Source organism: Pleurodeles waltl, chromosome 9 (genome assembly GCF_031143425.1).
Source record: "Pleurodeles waltl isolate 20211129_DDA chromosome 9, aPleWal1.hap1.20221129, whole genome shotgun sequence".
NCBI lineage: Eukaryota > Metazoa > Chordata > Amphibia > Caudata > Salamandridae > Pleurodeles > Pleurodeles waltl.
In genome coordinates, this window is record NC_090448.1 from 683,198,196 (window position 1) to 683,222,670 (window position 24,475).

The 24,475-nt window shown below is 46.7% G+C and overlaps 1 protein-coding gene across 2 annotated transcripts in view; it reads right to left on the bottom strand.

Annotated features, from left to right (window-relative positions):
- The window catches only part of ERCC2 (ERCC excision repair 2, TFIIH core complex helicase subunit), a 1,394,405-nt gene that overhangs the window by 957,659 nt on the left and 412,271 nt on the right, over positions 1-24,475 (bottom strand). For both annotated transcript variants that reach the window (XM_069207765.1, XM_069207766.1), the window contains 2 exons: positions 18,097-18,220; positions 17,118-17,214 (listed from right to left, as the gene is read on the bottom strand). In XM_069207765.1, the coding sequence (XP_069063866.1) occupies positions 17,118-17,214; positions 18,097-18,220 (221 nt within the window). The remainder of the gene's footprint in view (positions 1-17,117; positions 17,215-18,096; positions 18,221-24,475) is intronic.

Below are 24,475 nucleotides of genomic sequence, written 5' to 3' on the forward strand. Positions count from 1 at the left end.
CTGATTTATATTTTGATAGCAAGCATACTCTTTCACAATGGCAACAAAGTATGCTTGCCACCAAGATAATGGTCTGCCCTTCCGATTTAGATGCAGGTGGACCATAGGTTTAATCATGGCAGAAACTATCAAACACAGGGTAAGTACACAGATGTTCCAAAAAAAAAAAAAAATGAAACAAGTCATTTGTATATCAAGCACCAGATGTTGTTTGGCATTAAGGAATTTGGGACAGCCAACAAAGAGATGGGGATATTGATGTTATGTACATTTAGATATTTGTTAATCTATTCATTATCCATAAGCCAACCATTCGAACCTCATGTCTTACTGCATGTCAATTGCCCTATAATGAAGCACTGGTATTTTCAGTGTGTTGGACTGCTCGTCCAAAACCAACACAAGCTATTTTTATCAGATATAAATCAGTAAGGCCACCCAATAAGGAGCAACACACTTAGGTGATACAGTAGAACTATAATAAGAACAATAACATGAAAGTCACATATATTGGCAATGATGGCTCACAACAGTTACAATGCACAATCATAGCATTCCTGGCAGTCAGGATAAAGTGAGGAAAAAAAAAACATACAGCCTTTTTCAACTTTACTTTTCCAGCCAACAGCGGGTAACCAGCTCCAAGAACATTCTGGGGATAGTGCAGAAGGGCAGTGGCCATGGACGAAAGCAGATCTGCATGACTCCCATCTGAGAGCTTCCTCCAATGCCCCACACATCCCTCGCTTTGATACACTAAAAGTTGGCTTGCACCATTCTACATTCCTTTCACGCACCAACTGCTTTTCTATCCTGCTAGTGACTCCTCTGACCCGGTTTCCTTAGGCTAATCTTAGGCTTGATCAGGGCAACATGACATCTCCACTGATTCGCAGATCTTGGCGTGATGCAATATAAAACCTTGGCAGGGCATGTCCCTTTATATATTCAACTAAATATATCCATGTACAAAATTTGCGTAGAACAAACCAGGACGTTCAACATCTTGCTGCAGTACGTGGGCTTTTGTATACATTTCCATCATCAAAATTGTCTAAGCTAATTAGCCCTTTCACGTCACAATGTCTTACAAACACCTAGATGCTACACACTCAGGCCCTCATTACAACCCTTGCAGTAAATCCCGCTTTCCGCTGTGCTGAAGACCGCCACCATAACGTTGTGGTGGCGGAATTAAGCTACAGGTATTACGACCCACATCTCGGAATCCGCCACAATACTGACACCCACACAAGTCCGCCACACCAAAGGTCAGTGATTAACTGCTGATACCAAAACCTACACCTTCACGCCAACAAGTATATGCCCACACTATGACGACCCACGAATCAACGCCGCGGTCTTTCAACCGCGGTAATCCATTGGCGGTACACACCGTCGCGCTCAAAATACACACACATTTACAAAACAACCACATTGGACAATTCAAAATAAACACACCTGATACACATACACACACCACACCTACAACACTCTAAAACACACACACAATACCCACAAACCCTTACAACGAACACATTTGAAAGAAGCCCAGAGAGAGAGATTAGCAAACAGAACATAGCATCCACAGACTCACAACACCATCACTCATACAACATCCACTCACCTCAAACAACACACACCAACACATCCCACCACACATCACAACAGACAGCACCTCACATATCACCCACACCACATCATGGCACCTCAAAGACACCCCAGGTTTTCTGAGGAGGAGCTCAGGGTCATGGTGGAGGAAATCATCCGGGTCGAGCCACAGCTTTTCGGATCACAGGTACAGCACCTCCATTGCAAGGAAGATGGAACTATGGCGGAGAATCGTCGACAGGGTCAACTCAGTGGGACAGCATTCAAGAACACAGAATGACATCAGGAAGCAGTGGAATGACCTACGGGGGAAGGTGCTTTCCGTGGTATCAAGACACCAGATTGCTGTACAGAGGACTGGCAGTGGACCCCCACCTCCTCCCCCACAACTAACGACATGCGAGGAGGAAGTCTTGGCAATACTACATCCTGAGGGCCTCACAGGAGTAGCAGGAGGACTGGACTCTGGTAAGTCATATCTTTATTACCATATCCCCCCACCCCACCTGCATGCCATCACATACCCCCACCCTTACCCTCACTCCCATCACTCCATCATCTCACATATGTTCCACTGTCACAACCCACACATCTCAATACCAAGGCCCTGCATGCAACACCTATGCATGGACCACCGTCACCAAAGCATGTCCAGTACAGATATTCACACAGACCCCAAACCAACTATCTCAAAAGGGCAAACACAAGTATGCAAGCACAGGAGTAGAAGGTACCTCACCCAATGCACAAGATGGCACTCACAGATACTAAAACTATGCATTTACACCCCAACAGGACCCATACCCAACGTCACCAGACAGGAGGTGCCAGACATATCCAGTCCCCCCACAGAAGAGGCCCACAGTGATGACAGCAGCTCTGCACGCCTGGATCAAGATGACCAGCCCGGCCCATCAGGGACCTCTGAACAGTCAGTTCCCCTGCCACTGTCACACGCCACCGTAGACCCTCCCCCCTCAGGAAACACCACCACAGCACCCACCCAGCGGGCCCATCCCTCTGTCCTCAGGACACGTCAATCAGAGGTGTCCACCACTACAGGGAACCCAGGCAAACCCACCAACCCAAGAAAATCAGGGACCTGGGGTCAGTGGCAGTGGGCACACTGTTCAGGGGACAGAGTCACAGGATAACAGGGAAGCTGGGAGGAGTGCTGTGCGACAGGGGGAGGACAGGCCCAGGGAACCGACACTCCACGAGGCACTCTCCAACATCATGGGAGCATACCACCATTCCCAGGAGACCATGGGCAAGGTACTGGCCAAGTTTCAGGAGACCAAGCAGCTGCAGGAGGAACACTACCTGGGGATCAGGGAGGACTTGAAGTCCATTAACAACACCCTGGTCACCATTGCAGGGGTGCGGTCAGACCTTGTCAACACCATAAGGGACACAGTGGGACACAAACGGGCCCCTGACACTAGCCTGGACGATGATCAGCCCTCCACCTCCGCCGGTGCTAGTGGACAGGAGGCACTGCCACAGGACCAACAGACCACCATCACCCCACCCCCTGCAGAAGGAGAACCACCTCGCAAACGGTCCCTGAGATCCAGGAATAAGGCAGAGAACATTGCCAAGACCCCCGCCAGGAAATAAGACCCTCCTGAATGTCACCCTTCTGTCCCACTTTGTCACCCTGTCCACCTTAAACTGCCATTGCTCCCCTTCCTATGCCCCATTGGACAATGCACCTGTGAGACCAAGAGACTGGACTCTGCCATGGACATTCCTCCACCATCACCCCAGCCCACTGCACACCCCACTCCACTTATTAGCACAGAAATAAACACCCTTGAATCACGAAACAATCTGGAGTCAGTCTGTGGTTTCACAAATGTGTAATTGCAACATCTCTGAAATATAGCAATGTCAATGTACTTGTTCACATACCAATGTTAAACAGCTGTAGGCCAGCAGTAAACATAGCAGAGGGCACAAATTGGGACCCAGATCCGTGAAATGGAAAGCCAAAGTGACAAGTCAGGGTCCATACACAGAGGTAAAAAGGCAGATTTATGCTAGGTCCTACAATAGTATGAGATGTGGGAAGCAGTTCCATCCTCTTACCTATGTGTCACTGGAAGTATTGCATGATGATATTGTTTCGGTTGTCTACATCTTCTTCTTCTGCCTCCTCTTCCTCATTGTTCACAGGCTCCACAGCTGCCACAAGACCACCATCAGGCCCATCCTCCTGCAGAAAAGGCACCTGGCGTCGTAAAGCCAGGTTGTGCAACATACAGCAGGCCACGATGATCTAGCACACCTTCTTCGGTGAGTAGTATAGAGATCCACCTGTCAGATGGAGGCACCGGAATCTGGCCTCCTAGTTCGCCCATTGGCCTCATTGTAGCGTTCCTCTGCCCTTGTCCTGGGATTCCACACTGGGGTCAGTAGCCATGACAGGTTGGGTAACCAGAGTCACCTGCAAACATCGAGGGACATCCTCCAAACATTAGGGAATCTCCCATACCCAGACACCAAATGAAACTGTGTGGGGACTTTAGGCTCACCTATTAGCCACATACGGTGCCTCTGGAGTTGTCCCATCACATAAGGGATGCTGCTATTCCTCAAAATGTAAGTGTCATGCACTGAGCCAGGATACTTGGCATTCACATGGGAGATGTACTGGTTTGCCAAACACACCATCTCCACATTTATAGAATGGTAGCTTTTGCGGTTTCTGTACTCTTGTTCATTCCTGTGGGGGGGGGGACAAATCCCACATGTGTACCATCAATGATGTTAGGGGTATGCTCCAGGGCATAAAAGTCACCTTTCACTGTGGGCAAATCCTCCACCTGAGGGAAAACGATGTAGCTGCACATGTGTTTCAGCAGGGCAGATAACAGTTAGAGAGCATTGGCTGGGACATCCCTGATGCCATTGCTACTTTTGTTTGAAAAGACCCACTGGCCAGGAAATGGAGTACTGACAGGACCTGCACTAGAGGGGGTATTCCTGTGGTATGGCGGATAGCTGACATCAGGTCAAGCTCCAACTGGGCAAGCAGTTCCTGGATTGTTGTACGATCAAGCCTGTAAGTGATAATTATGTGTCTGTCTTCCATTGTCGACAGGTCCACCAGGGGTCTGTACACCGGAGGATGCTGCCATCTCATCACCTGCCCCAGTGGATGTGCCCTATGGAGGAGTATGGTGAGCAGAGGGTCATACAATACAAGGGTTTCACAAGGATGTTTAGCACAAATGTTACATTTTCTCTATGTGCCTTTGCCTGTCCGTATTCCTGGCCTAAATAGGTGTGACGCAGTTATTTGGCCTGCCATGTGGCCCCCTGAAATGGCGGCTGCCTGACCTGTAAGGTGGGACAAGGGGAAATGAGGTAACTGCGCTGGCGCTGTACACCGTCGCGGTAGTCGGTCGAAGACCGCGGCGCAATTCAGCATTGGTTATCATTGGGCCCGATGGGTTCCAGGAGCCAATGACGTGACCGCCATTTTCTATCAGTTCCCTCACTTGATATCTGACCTTCTACAGGAGAGGACCTACACTGCAAGTGCTGCTGTGACCTGTGTCTGTAAGTGACAATGGCTACAGTGTCTGGGAAAAGGGCCCCTGCCTTCACTGCGGAGGAGTTGGAGAAACTGGTGGAATGGGTCCTTCCCCAGTACACGCAACTGTACAGTCCTCCAGACAAACAGGTGAGTAAACTTTGTGCATGGTGGACGGCACATGATTGTATGGAGTGTCGTTGATGGAAGAGGGATGGGGGGGGGGGACGTGCCAGCATGTGAGGATGGTGTGTGTATGCATTTCTGGGCCAGGGTGGGAGGTTTGTGGCCAATGTGTGAGAAGAACTGTACGGGAGAGTAACATTCATTTTAACTTCACTTTTCCTCTAGGTCAGTGCCCACCAGAAGAAGGGGATTTGGCGAGCCATTGCCAAGGAAGTGCGGACCTGGGGGTCTACCATAGACAGAGCACCCACTGCCGGAAAAGATGGGAGGACCTGTGCCGCTGGTCGGAAAGGGTGCCCGTCGCTCCATGACCCCCCCGATGTACCGGATCCTGGCAGTGGCATATCCGGAGTTGGAAGGGCACTTGAGGGCATCACAGCAGCCACCAGGGGGTGAGTACACACTCATTCAGCTGAGAATGCGCGCATTACGAGGTGTCTGGGTGGGGGAGGTGGGCTGTGGGTTCCCTTAGGCCAGGGCAGATGCGCTAAGGTAGATCCATTAATTTGCAGCCTCATTCCCTGTCCAACCCGAAAGGTGCTATTTGCCCTCTACACATAGTCAGGCTCCTATGGCTTCCAACTGTGCATAATATGGTTCTCGACAGAGTCCCCTATGGGCATGTGCTTTTACCCTGCCCTGTCAGTGCATGGCTTAGTGCATAGGGCTGCTCCCTGTGTGTTGTGTCCGCCAACGGTAGTGGTGTTGCAGGCATTGATCATGTGTCTCTTCTATCTACCCCCCTTTTTGTTTTGTCACCCTGTCCTTGTGTGCATTAGCATCATCTGGCGGCGGAGCAGTGGCACCGGAGCAGGAGGGAGCTGCATCTCACATGGCCCTGGAGGGTGAAGTAACGGAGTCTGAAGGCACCAGTGGGACGGAGGGCGAGGGGAGCTCCACAACGGGGACAGGAGCAGACACCAGCGACAGCGACTCCTCCTGTGATGGGAGCTCCCTTGCGGTGGCGGGCACCTCTGTGCCCACAGCATCAACAGGTACAGCCACCACCCCGCCTACGAGCACCGCCCTCCCAGCAGCCCCTCATCAAGTTTCCCGTGCCCGCTCACCCAAGAGGGTGGGCATCTCCTTCGCCCCAGGCACCTCAGCCCCTGCCCAAGTCAACCCTGCTGCCCTCAATGAGGAGGCTATTGACCTCCTGAGATCCCTCACTGTTGGGCAATCAACCATTTTGAATGCCATCCAGGGTGTTGAGAGGCATTTGCAGCAAACACATGCATACCTGGAGGGCATTCATTCTGGCCTGGCGGCCCAACAGAGAGCATTTCAGGCTCTGGCCTCAACACTGATGGCAGCCATTGTCCCTGTGTCCAGCCTCCCCCCTCCAACTTCCTCTACCCAGACCCAATCCCCTGTACCTCAGCCTATCCCAAGCACACCATCAGACCAGCATGCACACTCATCAACACACAAGAGTGGACATGGCAAACATAAGCACCACACATCCCACAGGCACTCACACAAGCACCATCCCCATGCAGACACACCAACATACACTGCCTCCACTGTGTCCCCCTCCTCCACATCCTCCTCCTCCCTCCCCGTCTCGTCTCCACTCACACTTGCATGCACTACAACTTCATCCACTACCTCCATCACCAGCACGCCCATCACCACACAGCGCTCACATGCACTCACCACCCCATCTACTATTCACACATCCCGCGTCCTATCCCAGTGTGTCTGTGAGCCCTCCTCCCAAACTACACAAACGCAGGCACACACCCACCCAACAGCCATCCACCTCACAACAGCCTCCGGCCCATGCACCTTCACCCAAATTCAGCAGACGTACACTTCCTACAACCACTACCTCTTCCTCCACTCCCAGACCCCCTCCATCTTCCCGTCCCAGTGTGTCTAAGAAACTCTTCCTCACAAACTTTGACCTATTCCCTACACCCCCCGTCCTTCCACTAGGGCCAGGCTGTCCAGGTCCCTGCCCAGCACCTCAGCCACCAAATCCTCCAGCACAGTGGTCTCAGCAAGTCCGGTCACATGGCGGGCGGCACCCATCAGGGCTGCCAGTGTGCCACCTAGCGAGGCCAAGGAGCAGGCCATTCCGCCACCTGCCAAGGTGAAGAAGGTGCCCACAAGCCGGAGGGAGAAGCCGCACCTACCAGCAAGCAAGGGCTCCTCCAAGCCAAATGGGGACAGTGGCAAGACATCAAAGGTGGGGAAGGGACACAAGACGAAGAGCAGGTCAGGACAGGGCATGGAGGCTTAGGCTAAGGGACCAGAGTCACCCCTTCTGTCAACCACAACATCAACCAGTACGACTGTGGAAACTGCCACCTGCACCGCCACCAGCACCGCCACCTGCACGCCTGCTGCCTCAGCAACAGCCCCCAGCATCATCCCCAGTGGGCAGCCGTCTGAGGCTGCAGGAGACGGCCTGGACCCTGCCCAGCGTACATGAGGCATGACTCCCAGCACTGTTTGTACCAGCAGGTGGCAGGCAAAGTCGCAGCAGGATGGAGTGTGTGTCTGCCTCCATGGAGTAACAAGCTACCTGTTCCCAGGCAATCTCGTGGCACACACACCCAGGTGAGGGAATGGGATCTGCCACACTGCATATGAAACACTCTGGGCAGGCACAAAGCTCCCTCCAGAACCAGTGGAGATTCACATCCACTACCTCTGTCCTTGGCAGAATGAAGCACTCTGGGCACAAAGCCCCCCCTAGAACAAGTGGAGATTCACATCCACTACCTCTGTCCTTGGCAGGATGAAGCACTCTGGGCACAAAGCCCCCTCCAGAACCAGTGGAGATTCACATCCACTACCTCTGTCCTTGGCAGAATGAAGCACTCTGGGCACAAAGCCCCCTTCAGAACCAGTAGAGACTGTTATCCACTTGTGAGATTGTGGCTCAGCACTCCCCGGATAAAGCATTGGGCAAATCACCCACTTGAGAGACTTGAGAGGCTGTGGCTTTGCACTCCCCAGGATAAGGCAGTGGGCAAACCACCCACTTGAGAGACCTGAGAGGAGACTGTGGCTTTGCACTCCCCAGGATAAGGCATTTGGCAAACCACCCACTTGAGAGACTTGTGAGACTGTGACTTTGCACTCCCCAGGATAAAGCAGTGGGCAAACCACCCACTTGAGATACTGTGGCTTTCACTCCCCAGGATAAAGCAGTGGGCATGGAGCCCCCTCGTGGAGCAGTGGCGTCATCCGGCTGAGGTGCCCTCCCTCCCCCTGAGGTGCCTGTTTATTTTCCATCTGATGCCCCTGCAGTGTTCTCTCCGTTTCGAGTCAGGTATTTTGTGTGGGCTTTGCCCATGCATTTTGGGACACTGATCCACGGACAATGAATTCATTAATATCTGGACTTCTGTAGTTGTTGTACATATTTGTACATACTGATTTTTGAATTTGGCCTGATATTTAATTGATTACACTCGTTACAATCCTTTCCTTTTGTCCTTGCGTTCTTCCAGGGGGTGACGGGGTGTATATGTAATGTTGCTGCATGTATTTGTGTGTATGGTGTCGTGGGTGGGGGTGGGGGTGTTGCGTGTGTGTGTCACTCTCTTTTCCCTCCCCCCTCCCGTGTGCTAGGTGCAGTACTCAGTGTGGTCATCGCCGACTTCTTTGCTGCTCCTGATACAAGAGGAGGTAGACCAGCATGGGCAGGACCTGTAGTTCGGGCTCCATGCGGTCTGGGTTGTTCGTAAAGTGTCGAAAGGTGAGTGGTTTCCGTTCCAAGTCCTGTTTCCGCTGTGCTTTTGATGGCGTTGGTACCGGCTCGGAAAAGGTGGCGGATAGGCATGTTGTAATACAGTGGGCGGAACCTTGTGTTCTGCCTGTCTGTTGGCGGTTACCGCCGCAGTGTTCGTTTCTAACGCCGTGGCGGTCGGAGTGTTAAAGTGGCTGTCTATGTTGGCGGTTTCCGCCATGGTCGTGATTCAAATTTTTTTCTGCCGGCCTGTTGGCGGTATTACCGCTGCTGTAACACCAAACGCCACGGTTGTAATGAGGGCCTCAGTTTTCTTGCTTATTCTAAACCAGAACTGTAGTTTGCTCAGCCAGGCAAACAATTTAGCATTTAAATGTCACTCACCATACAGAGCACATGCTCGTCCACATGACATAAAGTGTGCTTCAAGTGTCCCTCTCAACAACCTCCTCCTTCTGTTGCCCCTCCTTTCTGCTGCTTCTCCCAACAGCACTTTGAAGTGGCATGAGGTGTTAAGGGCTACCCATCACCAATGACAATTATGAATCCACACAACAATTCAAGCAACAAACAAAGGAGGACATACCCAAGGCACCACCACAGGCTCAAGCATCTGACAAAGGAACGAAGGTAAGAACTAGTTGATCTCCAAAAGCACTCAACACAAACATAAAGAGCACCATTGACTCATACTGTTTACTGCACTGCCATACAACCATCAACCACTAGCACCATCCAACAGCCACACGAGTGATTATTGACTTTATAAGAATCCAATTAATAACAATCATCACAGCATTTCTAATATCAATCAGACAGGGTGGTGTAAATAAAAACATGTCAGCTAGGCTTGCTACTTACAGCACAGGCCGCTTTGAGATACAAAACAGCACAAAAAAACTTTGATATGCATCCTATATATCTTCATTGATCACACAGAACAAACCCACAAACAGCACTTTGTGAGTGCGGGGACACCATTACACGCGTGCATTGTACATAGGTCACTACCTATGTACAGCGTCACAACGGTAACTGCGAACATGGCCATGCAACATGTCTAAGATCATAGAATTGAGACCCCAATGCCATTCTGGCATTGGGGGGACAATTCCATGATCCCCCGGGTCTGTAGCACAGAACCCGGGTACTGCCAAACTGCCTTTCCGGGGTCTCCATCGCAGCTGCTGCTGCTGCCAACCCCTCAGACAGGCTTCTGCCCTCCTTGGGTCCAGGCAGCCCTGGCCCAGGAAGGCAGAACAAAGGACTTCCTTCCTTCCTCCCTTTGGAAATAGGTGTGAAGGCAGGGGAGGAGTAGCCTCCCCCAGCCTCTGGAAATGCTTTGATGGGCACAGATGGTGCCCATCTCTGCATAAGCCAGTCTACACCGGTTCAGGGATCCCCCAGCCCCGCTCTGGCGCGAAACTGGACAAAGGAAAGGGGAGTGACCACTCCTCTGACCTGCACTTCCCAGGGGAGGTGCCCAGAGCTCCTCCAGTGTGTCCCAGACCTCTGCCATCTTGGAAATAGAGGTGTCTGTGGCACACTGGATTGCTCTGAGTGGCCAGTGCCAGCAGGTGACGTCAGAGGCTCCTTCTGATAGGCTCTTACCTCTCTTGGTAGCCAATCCTCCTTCCTAGGTAGCCAAACCTCCTTTTATGGCTATTTAGGGTCTCTGCAATGGGGATCTCAGCAGATAACGAATGCAAGAGCTCACCAGAGTTCCTCTGCACCTCCCGCTTCACCTTCTGCCAAAGGATTGACTTCTGACTGCTCAGGACGCCTGCAAAACCGCAACAAAGTATCAAGACGACTACTAGCAACCTTGTATCGCTTCATCCTGCCAGCTTTCTCGACTGTTTTCAGGTGGTGCATGCTCTGGGGGTAGCCTGCCTCCTCTCTGCACCAGGAGGTCTGAAGAAAACTCCAGTGGGTCGACGGAATCTTCCCCCTGCAAACGCAGGCACCAAAAGGCTGCATCACTGGTCCTCTGGATCCCCTCTCAGCACGACGAGCGTGGTCCCTGGAACTCAGCAACTCTGTCCAAGTGACTCCCACAGTCCAGTGACTCTTCAGTCCAAGTTTGGTGGAGGTAAGTCCCTGCCTCCCCACGCTAGACTGCATTGCAGGGTACCACGTGATTTGCAGCTGCTCCGGCTCCTGTGCACTCTTCCAGGATTTCCTTCATGCACAGCCATGCCTGGGTCCCTGACACTCCTTCTTGCAGTGCACAACCTTCTGAGTTGTCCCCCGGCGTCGTGGGACTCCCTTTTGCGACTTCGGGTGGACTCCGGTTCACTTTTCTTCTAAGTGCCTGTTCAGGTACTTCTGCGGGTGCTGCCTGCTTCTGTGAGGGCTCCCTGACTTGCTGGGCGCTCCCTCTGTCTCCTCCTTCAAGTGGCGACATCCTGGTCCCTCCTGGACCACAGCAGCATCCAAAATCCTCTACCGCGACCCTTGCAGCTAGCAAGGCTTGTTTGCGGTCTTTCTGCGTGGGAACACCTCTGCAAGCTTCATCGCGACATGGGACATCCATCCTCCAAAGGGGAAGTTCCTAGTCCTCTTCTTTCTTGCAGAACTCCAAGCTTCTTCCAACAGGTGGCAGCCTCCTTGCACCCTCAGCTGGCATTTCCTGGGCTCCTGCCCACTCTCGACACTGTTGCAACTATTGGACTGGGTCCCCTTGTCTTACAGGTACTCAGGTCCGGAAATCCACTGTTAGTTGCATAGCTGGTGTTTGTTCTTCCTGCAGAATCCCCCTATCACGACTTCTGTGCTCTCTGGGGGTAGTAGGTGCACTTTACACCTACCTTTCAGGGTCTTGGGGTGGGCTATTTTTCTAACCCTCACTGTTTTCTTACAGTCCCAACGACCCTCTACAAGCTCACATAGGTTTGGGGTCCATTCGTGGTTCGCATTCCACTTTTGGAGTATATGGTTTGTGTTACCCCTATACCTATGTGTTCCTATTGCAATCTACTGTAACTTTAAACTGCTTGCATTACTTTTCTTGCTATTACCTGCATAATTTTGGTTTGTGTACATATATCTTGTGTATATAACTTATCCTCATACTGAGGGTACTCACTGAGATACTTTTGGCATATTGTCATAAAAATAAAAGTACCTGTATTTTTAGTACTTCTGTGTACTGTGTTTTCTTATGACATTGTGCATATGACACCAGTGGTATAGTAGGAGCTTTACACGTCTCCTAGTTCAGCCTAAGCTGCTTTGCCATAGCTACCTTCTATCAGACTAAGCTGCTAGAAACACCTCTTCTACACTAATAAGGGATAACTGGACCTGGCACAAGGTGGAAGTACCTCTGGTACCCACCACAAGTCAGGCCAGCCTCCTACAGTAAATAACTGTAAATCTGTACTATTTAGTCAGTGTGCCTGAGGGCAGCACCAATACTTATTAGAAAGATTGTAAATCTGTCCTTGAGTTGTGGAAAGCTACAAAAACTGAAGTCGCTCCATGTTTCTAGTCCATAAACGTAAACATGATATACCCAACCAGGAACAACATTTCCAAGATTCTCAGGTTCTAGGAAACAGTTCCAATCAGTTCTACGGCAAGAGCAGCACTTAAATAACTATATATCATAGGGAAAATCCAGCATGAGCCAGAAACAGGCTTCAGGACCACACACAAAAGAAGGCATCTCATTTCTTCACAAAGTCAGCAAAACCATACTTGCATGGCATGTAATAAAGCAAGCCAAAACAAGCTGTCTGAGGGGGAATTTGAACGAGGAACAACTGCAGGAGAGAAGGACACACTACATTTTCAGGAGGTGTGAGATGGCAACTGAACACATGTCAAGCTGCATTAAATTAACTTGTTTATTAAAAAATCAAATACCACAGCAGCTCTCAATGGCTGAAGTTAATAATCCCTCTGCCAAACCTAGTAGGTGCAGGATTTGCACTGAGTGGATCGTTGATAAGCATTCTTTTGAGGACTTGCATACTGTTTTGCCAATAGTAATTGTATGACTGAATTCCCGATTGTTCTTTGTGGAAAAGCTTGTGTGTAAAACAGTAAGGTTGAGCTGATTATGGTGATAAACCAATGATAAAGACTATAGGCCTGAATGGTTCATTGGATAAGAGGTATGTTAGATGCCATAGATGTGCAATGTTCATTATGAAAAGTTATGATAAAAGCAATAAGGCTAACTTATCTATTGTGTAAAATGTAAGTAAAAAGGATGTTAAGGGTGGGATGTTATTACACTGTGCATACATGCCCATGATCTGAAAGATGACAATGAAGATAAAGACAGTGTAACTGTCCTACGTGTATAACACATACTTGGAGTCCGAGACCTTATGCAGTGTGTCAAAAGGTTTAAATGATGGCTAGACCAGTGTTAGACCACACTATAGGAGGAGTTTGTGACCAGGGACTGGTAGCCTTGGAGTCTATTAGCTCCTAGAGTGTGCTGAAGGGTGTTAATGATGCCTAGGCCAGTGTTTATACAGTGCTGTAGGAGGAGTATATGATCTCTGACTGAAAACCTTCATGTGACTCCCTCAATAGAAGGACATGACCTGGGCTGTAAAAGTACTAGCACTGCCACTTGCTACAGTGTTCAGGGGTGAATTTGGCATAAGTAGTAGTATCACCAGTATGGTGCCCAATATAGTTTAGTTCGTATGGTTAGATAATGTGCCCCGGCATCTGCATTCACCTCATTATGATAGCCCTCATAGAATAGCACCAGCCTCCGCAGTTTTCTTCCAGCAGGTGAATTACTCAAACTCTTTTCTTCTGCTAACACTTCTTCCCCTAGACAGTATATCACTTTTACTCTAGCTCTCTTTTTTGTAAGAAGTTGCTGCTTGGCCCTTCCCTTACTCTGTGTATGCCTCCCAAAGCGCCACAGGGGATTTTACACATTCTACAATAACTGTAAATTACATAGTAGTGTCTTCGAATAAAGGAGTAATTGTTTCATGGTCCATACGTTAGTATGCATTTAGCTGCCACTTGACGCAGCCATGTCTCATCTTCATCCAGACTGACATGAGGATGGGAGAGAGTTCAGATATACTGCTTGCCAGGTAGTGCACTCTGGTCTCAAAAGGAATCCCCACTATTAGGAACAAAGTAGTCTAGTCTAGAAAATGAGGTGTGTGTCCTCAGGGAGCTGAGAGTACTGCAAGCCTGAGGCATGTTTTAGTTTCCACCTATCAGCCAGCCTCAAAGAGCTTGCGTATTGTGGGGGTTTGTAGTCCTCTGAAGCCTGTAACGCGATAAGCTTTAATGAAGGTTTGGTAAGGTTTCCAAGTAAAATAAAGCCAGAAAAAAAGACCAAGCTCAGTACTATAGATCCTATTTCCTGAAAGTGGGAAAAAGTGCTAGAGCAACAGACGCTGACAAGTATCATGGGAAACTGAGTAACTGGGACTCCTTCTCCACTAACTTCGTCCTACGTGGGCCTTCATTTTCCTTTTTTTTAAAAAGGCTTGTAAAATAGGTTTTTCTTGTCACCTACTTTCACTGGTGACACATTAGCTTTTTCCTGAGAAAATATACATATAAAATGGCCAGGAATGCCTTTAGAAATGCTTTAAAAACATACCTTTACAGTATTTGGTAAATTGGCTTTTCTTAATTAAACTTTAAATTATATAAAAGGAACTAATGAAAGCTTAAGATTATCAATAGAGATTAACTGAAGGAAATCAGTATGTGGAGCATTGATTTTGCAGTCTTTTACAGATTTCAGTTGCTCACTGTGACCTCAGAGGTCATATATTCAAGGTTGTGATGTGGGTGTGTCTGAGGTCTTTCAAATGTGATAACATACTGCTACCACTAGTTTTGCTGAATAGCATCATAAGTCAAGCACAATGCTGATGTGATAACTTACTGGTAATGACATTTAATGCTTTTGCCATAAACAAGACCCCCAGCAGCCCACCTCCACAGCACAGACACTCAGGGAGGAGGTGAGGCAGCAGGAAGGAAATACGTTTATCATCCCTGCTCAAGCACTAAATTTCTGATAAATCCTAAGAGTTTTAAGGTACATATATTCAATATAAGCTGGGCGTAACTGAATGCTTCTGAGCAAAAATTTTGTAAGTAGGACCTTAATCTTCTATTTGGTTTTCAACAGTTATCAATGTTGAAGACCTTTTCTGGAGGGTAAATTACAGTGCAGCCTAGTTTTTGGAATTAACTGTTGCTCGAGGTTACTACTGGAAACAAATGCCATGGATTATTTTGCTTTTCTTATATCTAAAAATATTTTACTTAATTAAGACATTTTCCTTCAATGCAACAACAGCTTGCACAGCAACTATCCCACTAAAATCTCAATTTCTACATTTTATAGGGTGATACAAATAGTAAATTATACTACTTTGTTATCTAGCTCAACCTCAGTGGGGCAGGTAGAAGCCTCACTTTCGAAGGATAAGACTGGGTCACAGAAAGATCCTATCTTGTCTTGTGTTTTGTGTGAAGGCTCTAACATGTCCAACAACATCTTACTGACATCTTGTTATCATATTATTTGGTTCTGTCAAAGATTCCAACATATTGCGCAAGGAACAATAACTCAGCTGTAAACCCATATTTGGATCCAGCCATTTTTGCCCAATTTCTCAGTTGCCTTTGTTTCTAAAGGACAAGAATACAAAGTTATTAATGAGGGAGATTTATATAGCAATTCGGTCCATTCTAGACCAGTGGTTCCCAAACTATGGTCTAGGGACCCCTGGAGGTCCGCAAAGCCTCCTCAGGGGCTCCACGACTGCTTAGAAAATTAAATAGTATTAACAGACTAATAAAGTGTATATAAATAAAGTGTCTAAATGTACAATTGAAAATTTTACAACGGACTATAAATGTCAAGGAATTGGAAATTGGAGGCTAAATAATAAACTAGTATCCTCAGACTGATAACTGAGTGCAGTGCAGGGGAATCAGACAGAATATAGTATAGCCGATGTGTGGCTTCAATTGAGTTTAGAAAAACTCCAACTTTCCCATTATTTTTTTTATATATTTTTCCATTTATATTTGTTTGCAAATTAAATAAAATTTGCTATCATTTGTGTATGATAATGCTTGTTTCTGTATTTTCAATACAGAAACAAGCACTTATTTCAAATCATTGGCAATGTTTAGGCTAGTGTCTCCGGCTTCCAGTAATGAGACAGTGGGGAGTCCCCTGACTAATATAATGATTCAGTGGGGGTCCTCAGAAGTCAAAACGTTGGGAACCACTGCTCTAGACAGTGTCAGGCTGATGGCAGACATTAGCACTGGGAAGCCTAACATCATCATCAATGTTGGGAACTTAGTGTATCAACCATATAAAAGACTATACGCTAGGTTGAGAATAAGTGGTGTGCTATTTGTAGGACATATGGCAACAATTTGGTATACAGGTACGTTCATCTCATATCTCCAAATCTTTTAGAAACAGAAGGTGAACTCTTGCCATCAAATGTTGGGTTTCTGCACAGTGTACAAGGGCCCTATGAGAAACTGAATGACGTCTGTTATGAAACTTCATCTAGTGCGATCTATAAAAGTGGCTACCCACCTGCAGGCCAGTAGACTGTTGCCAAATGCATGTAATTGGCCTGCTAGAGACTCAATTTTCTAATGAAATAGTGATTACATTTTAAACAATTTCGTACTTGCATACACAATGTTTCTAAGAGAGTTGTGTTGACCAGGTATTCACAGATATTTATGGTATACAAAAAAGAATGCTTATCACACTTTTGCACGTATATTTATTTATAAGAAGTTAGATTTGTCATCCTGCACATGTATTTAGGTGAGGACACAGTTTAGTCTATGCCTCTAGTTGACGAAAGTATGGTAAATATGTAATTAGTTTGGTACAACTGCTATGGAGCTCTAACAATTGTTTGCAATTAACACTAAATTTCGAATACAGTGTTTTATTACTAGATTTATTTTGTGTATATTTGCAAAGATGTTTATTCTGAACAAATTTAATTTAACTATTAAAAATAGAGGAATCACCAAAAAGTCATATCAGGTCAATAGCAGTAAAAGAAGTCAACATATACTAACCTCTGAATGGTCTTCTGTAATGTCTCCACATTGTTCTGGCAGCGGTCTAAGGTCCTTCGAGTGATGTTTACACTCATGGAGTCAATACACACATTGTCTGTTAACAACCAAGGAAAGAGGTTGTTACATTGATGGAGGCCTTGATTTGTCACTTTGGCAAACCACCACCTTCCTCTTAGCTTGCTGAAAGTAAGCTAGCCACATTACAACCTCAATTGTGCTATTCAGTCTAGCTAACAGGAAAAGTGCTTACCTACGTTGCCAGAGGCACATCTCGTCTGGTAGCAGGCAGAAGTAAATGGAGATCACCTTGCCACTGCCATCAGTACGTTAGCCTCACCACTGCAGCTACAAGGTCATACGAGCTTGCACTGCTGCACCTACGGATGATTCAAGGTCATTATAATAAAGGTGCCTCAATGCGACCACTGCCCAGAACTCTACCCACTCCACCATGGTTCAAATTTCCGACTGTTGATGCCATCATGCACAGATCTCTTTATTCTAGGCACCATAATGACCACCCATTACGTCTGCTGACATCTACCCGATGAAGCTATGTCTCTCAACTTTCAAAGACAAACCCCAGATGAGTTCTCCAGAAAGCCGATACAAGGAAACACCATAATCATGTCAAATTATAAATGTCACTGTTGCAAGTCAATACTCTCTGCCCTCCAAGATTGTGTTTTTTGGAATGCAGGGTTTATGTAGGCTTAATAATGAAACTCATGTTTGTTAATAATAATAATAAAGAAGTTAAACTGGCATTTCGTAGAAAATGTGGAGAATGGAGATAGTGGTAGCAATGCCAAGAAAAGAGAGTAAAGCTTTTCAATATACTCTTAGACTTCCCTATGTTCTACATGTGTCATCACAAGCCCCTTGCTGCATACACACTACAGGGCGTAGAACACATTAGCCCCTTACTGCAGGCATGTCTAGAAGCACTTTCAAATGTGAAAAACTTGGATCTCACCAATGTTGTGTGCTTCATCAAAGACCACCACACATTTCTTGGCCAGTTCCTTAGACACCAGTTCCGCAATCTTAGGGTCTAGCAAGTAATGGTAACTGTACACCACAATGTTGGCATGGAGGATCTGAATATAAATGTAAAAATAAGGTGGGTGAGACAAGAGAATGGACAAGTTCGGCCAACAGAACAGATGGAAATTCTAGTAGTGAAATTCCAATAACGTCTACATAATTTGGTTGTGCATTCCCATTTTCTATGCACATTCAATTGGATATATTATCTACACATTATGCCTAGCGTACTGCGAGCAACAATGTTCAAGCCATCCGACTGAACTTCATGAAAAGCAAAATACAAGTTATTTACTGATGTGACATTCACTCCTACTCCGTTTTGGTGCAGATGCACTGGTCGAAGGATAATGTCAAATTCAAGTATTGAAGAGCATTTTACATGCTAAATACCTTCCCCTTCATTTATATATCGAATACACAGAGTGTAACTGGATTATGTATCATATGGTGGAAGTGGGTTCAAGAGCTATGTCAGAACGATCACTACAGTGAACTTTTCCACATACGACTAATGATAACAATCACCGCCTATTTAATACCAATACTAATACTTTTCTTTTTGCTACCATATATTACTTACATTTCTTATTGTTTGAAGAACAGAACTTAAAAACACAGATTTTCCTATTACCCAGTTAAATAGTACACATTGTGTTAATGTTGAAAGCATGAAGGGTTAAAATGTTCATACAGTGGTTCAATATATGAATAGTACATTACACACATCTCACCGGCAAGCACCTTAATATACTAGAATTACCTAACTGTATTAATCCAGGACCCAAGACACCTTTCCTCTCTGCCAATGAAATGTTTGAGTGTATGCAAAAGTTAGATAAGGAGTAGGCAACAAAAAAATATCTCGAGCATCTTCTGATTTACTATTAATTAGTATTTGTACAGCACAATATTTGCTATTCATTTGACACTGCTGTGCCTCTTTCATATGTTCGTCATGATTACTTGTTGACCAGAAAGGGGATCAGATACTGCTATAATTCTTCGCACAATGATTAAAGAGAGCACGACGAGTAGATCAGCTGGTTACTTTGTAGAAAACAGTTTATGGAACGTGGCACTGGAATTCCATGGGGCAGCAATTTGTCTTATTACAGGTGTAAACATGAAAAGCTCTGATTCTTTAGGGCTTCTTGAGGTCTGAATAAGATTTTGAGGCGGCTAATAACCAAACAGTTGAGGAGGCAGAGAAACGCATTTCCTGTTTGACAGGACGTGTAAGCGGTAAGGACGAAACTTTCTCACAAAATCAAGGTGAAAAAAACACAATGCAAGGCTCCAGGGAATAGTGATGCAGGTGTACCTGTTTGTCAAAAACACAGGCTGCCAGAAAACGGTAATTAATTGCACTTATTTAATAGCAGCCATATGAGCCAACGTAAAAAAATACATTTTAATCTCAAGTTTGGGCGAGTCTTAAAACTAGCAAAGATCGAGGTGAAGTTCTTCAAAGCAGGGGTTAACCAACAATAAATTCTGCATGTTTACAAGTTCGAAGGGATGATACACTTCAAGAGATCACTCACATTCCAGAATTTGCCACGCCTAAAACAAAGAACGGATCATCATTCAGAGTGGGATAAGCTCCTTAAAAGTGGTCACTATCTGAAACTGAATCCTGATGTTAACCCGGAGTGATGGAAAAATAGTACATACTTGTAATAATAGTTCTCCCTTTACCATCAGACCCATTTTCTTCAATGCCACCACTAGCAGCATTGGTAACTCTTTTCAAATATAACCACAAAGATACAAATGTTCACTTTAGTAAGTTTTGGAAAAGAAAATCCAACCAAAAAACTAATAATTTTCAAGATTCTTACAAGAAATCGGGGCTAGCTTTAAATTTTGAGCTGGCAACCCTTAAATGCTTCTAGCATACTTGAAATGTGAGATGTCGCTGTCAATCAATTTTCCGTCTCACAGGTAAAATCACAGTTTACACTATATAAAAAGATTACAACAGCCTGCTAAGAACCCTGGAAGGACCTACTCCTCTATGGAGATCTACTGAACAGTTCCTCCAGCAGCAAAGGATCCTTTCACGATTCAGAACTTCAGAACAATATTATAATACATTTTGAAGCAGTATATTAAAAGAGAAGGATACGAGAATGGCATTCCATGATGCCACTTTAAAAGGCATCCCTAATCTAAAGCAGCACTTCTTGGGTAGTTTAGAAATACTATGCAGTTAAATACAAAAACATCCATAGAGATGGCCTTTTAGCAACTGCCTGTTCATAAATGCCCCCAAAATCTACAGATTGGAGGTGGGGCTTGGCTGAGCTAATGAAGGCACACTTCTAAAGGAGCTTGCTCACCATACAGAAAACCATAATCTATCACATTATGAGGTACCATCTTACTCAAAGTAGAGAGGCAGTGGACCCGACCCACAGCAAGCTATGTAAGTGCACCTGAGAACAGTCTAAACTATGATATAAATAGCCTACAACTGTGGATCTTAACTTTTTTTATTCTGTGGACCCCCCACATAATCATTAATGGAATCCCCGGACGCCACTAAATGATTAGTGGAATCCAGGGACCCCCACTGAGTCATTATTGAAAGGAGGAGACCCCAGCCTAAACAATTTTTATGATCTGAACCATAATAAAACAAAAATATGGAAACAAGCATTTGTTAAACAAACGATTAAGTATTTTATTTAACTCAGAAACAAATACTTAAAAAAAAAAAAAGAAAATGAGAATGTTGGAGCTTTTCTAAATTTAATTGAGGCCACCCATTGGCTATACTACATTCTGTTTGAGTGCTCCCACAAATCAATCTGAGGGTATCAATTTAATTTGTAGCCTTTAATATCAAATTCCTTCACATTTATAAGGAGTTTTAAAATGTTCAATGTTGTTTCTTTCTTTATTTATACCCTAATAACCTGTTAATATTATTTAAATTTCCGAGCAGTCGCGGATCTCCTGAATGGGCGTCACAAACCCCAGGGGTCCAAGGACCACAGGTTAAAAAACACTGCCCTATAACAATGGTTGGTAAAGTCCAGAAGGCCTAACCCAGACAGGAGAGCGAGGGGCCTGATTTCGGGAAAGTCAAGGCTATAACTGAGAAGCACTGGCAAGGGCGGATAGAAGAAACTCACTGAGGAGAGTATGAAGTGGGGATCAGCAAATGACTGGTAAGAATAAGGTGATAAGGCGTGCAGGCCCACTGAGGCTAGCATACTGGAGAACAACAAACCTGGGAGGCTTGGTATGACATTGAGAACTCATTAGGACATAGGTAAGACTGGGTGGCGACACTGCAATTCACCAAGGGAAGCGGAAAGCAAAGGACTGAAACTATGAGAATGCAGGCTTATATGGCAAAATTTGATATTAGGAAGTGAACCGAAAAGTATTTACCTTCCTGTGTGCCTATATCATGCTAGTACCTTTTTCTCTAATCGAAAGTCATCTCTGCATCACAGTTGCACTTTGATTTGGTTCACTCACCTCCTCACATGGTCCAATCGAACACCAATTTGCTAAATGATTTACTGAACTGAAGAACATCGTCACACTGAAATAGCCTACTAAGTACTGCCAAGCAAAATAACTTTATCTTCGCTTCCAGTACAATCGCACCTTAAATGGTGAAAGTGTGTTTCAAACAAACTCACAGACTCAGTTAACCATAATGATAAATGCTTGAAATATCTGAGTAAATACAGTCATAGTGTCTGATACTACAAAGGGTATAAGCAGGAAAGCAGTGATCAGCAATTAACCAACTGAATTTTCTCTACCAGTTACAACTATTCCTTTGGCACATCCACCCACAATGCCATTCAGTATACTGAAGTACACAAAGTGGTTAATATCCATTGTAGGAAAGTACCATCTTGCCTGGCATGCTACCCCCATTTTCACTGTATGTATGTTTGTATTTGCCTATGTGTCACTGGGATCCTGCTAGGCAGGACCCCAGTGCTCATAATGTATGCCCTGTATGTGTTCCCTGTGTGGTGCCTAACTGTATCACTGAGGCTCTGCTAACCAGAAACTCAGTGTTTATGCTCTATCTGCTTTTAAAATTGTCACTGCAGGCTAGTGACTAATTTTACCAATTCTCATTGGCACACTGGAACACCCCTATAATTCCCTTGTATATGGTACCTAGGTACCCAGGGTATTGGGGTTCCAGGAGATCCCTTTGGGCTGCGGCATTTCTTTTGCCACCCGTAGGGAGCTCAGACAATTCTTACACAGGACTGCCACTGCAGCCTGAGTAAAATAACGTCCACGTTATTTCACAGCCATTTTTCACTGCACATAAGTAACTTATAAGTCACATATATGTCTAACCCTCACTTGGTGAAGGTTAAGTGGCAAGTTACTTAGTGTGTGGGCACCCTGGCACTAGCCAAGGTGCCCCCACGTGGTTCAGGGCACATTCCCCGAACTTTGAGTGCGGGGACACCATTACACGCGTGCACTACATATAGGTCACTACATGGCCATGTAGCATGTCTAGGATCATGGAATTTTCACCCCAATACCATTCTGGTATTGCGGGGACAATTCCATGCATCCCCGGGTCTCTTGCACAGAACCTGGATACTGCCAAACTGCCTTTCCGGGGTCTCCACTGCAGCTACTGCTGCTGCCACCCCCTCAGACAGGTTTCTGCCCCCATAGGGCCTGGGCAGCCTGGTCCCAGGAAGACAAAACAAAGGATTTCCTCTGAGAGAGGGTGTTACACCCTCTCCCTTTGGAAATAGGTGTGAAGGGCTGGGGAGGAGTAGCCTCCCCCAGCCTCTGGAAATGCTTTGATGGGCACAGATGGTGCCCATCTCTGCATAAGCCAGTCTACATCGGTTCAGGGATCCCCCAGCCCTGCTCTGGCGTGAAACTGGACAAAGAAAAGGGGAGTGACCAATCCCCTGACCAGCACCTCTCAGGGGAGGTGCCCAGAGCTCCTCCAGTGCGTCCCAGACCTCTGCTATCTTGGATACAGAGGTGTTGGGGCACAATGGACAGCTCTGAGTGGCCAGTGCCAGCAGGTGATGTCAGAGACCCCCTCTGATAAGTGCTTACCTTTCTCAGTAGCCAATCCTCCTTTTTGGGCTATTTAGGGTCTCTCCTCTGGGCTATTCCTCAGATAACGAATTCAAGAGCTCATCAGAGTTCCTCTGCACTTCCCTCTTCGACTTCTGCCAAGGATCGACCGCTGACTGCTCCAGGATGCCTGCAAAACAGCAACAAAGTAGCAAGAAGACTACCAGCAACATTGCAGCGCCTCATCCTGCCGGCTTGCTCGACTGTTTCCTGGTGGTGCCTGCTCAGAGGGCTGTCTGCCTTCACCCTGCTTTGGAAGCCAAGAAGAAATCTCCAGTGGGTCTTCCCCCTGCTAATGCAGGCACCAAACTTCTATAATCACCGGTTCTCTGGGTCCCCTCTCATCCCGACGAGTGTGGTCCCTGGAACACAGCAGCTGGGTCCAAGAGTCTCCCACAGTCCAGTGGACCTTCTATCCAAATTTGGTGGAGGTAAGTCCTTGCCTCCCCACGCCAGACAGTAATCCTGTGTACTGCGTGATCTGCAGCTGCTCCGGCTTCTGTGCACTTTTCCAAGGATTCCTTTGTGCACAGCCTAACCCAGGTCCCCAGCACTCCGTCCTGCATTGCCCAACTCACTGAGTTGGACTCTGACGTCGCGGGACACTCCTTTGTGACTGAGTCGACCGCTGTCCTCAGATCTTCTAAGTGCCTGTTCCGGTACTTCTGCGGGTGCTGCCTGCTTCTGCGGGGGCTCTCTGAGTTGCTGAGTGCCCCCTCTGTCTCTTCCTCCAAGGGGCGACATCTTGGTCCTTCCTGGTTCCCAGCAGCACTCAAACCTCAACCGCGACTCTTGCAGCTAGCAAGGTCTGTTTGCGGAATTTCTGCGTGGAAACAACTCTGCATCCTCCAGCACGCCGTGGGACATCTTCTGACCAAAGGAGAAGTTCCTGTCACCTTTCGTTGTTGCAGAATCTTTGGCTTCTTCCACCGGGAGGCAGCCCTTTTGCACCTTCATCCGGGGTTTAGTGGGCTCCTGCCCCCCCGGACACTTGCGTGACTCTTGGACTTGGTCCCCTTCCTTACAGGTCCTCAAGTCCAGGAATCCGTCTTCAGTGTTTTTCTGGTGGTTGTTGTTCTTGCAGAATCCCCTATCTCGATTATACTGTCTTTCTGGGGTAGTAGGGTAACTAAACTCCTACTTTTCAGGGACTTGGGGTTGGGTATCTTGGACACCCTTAGGGGGTTATTCTAACTTTGGAGGAGGTG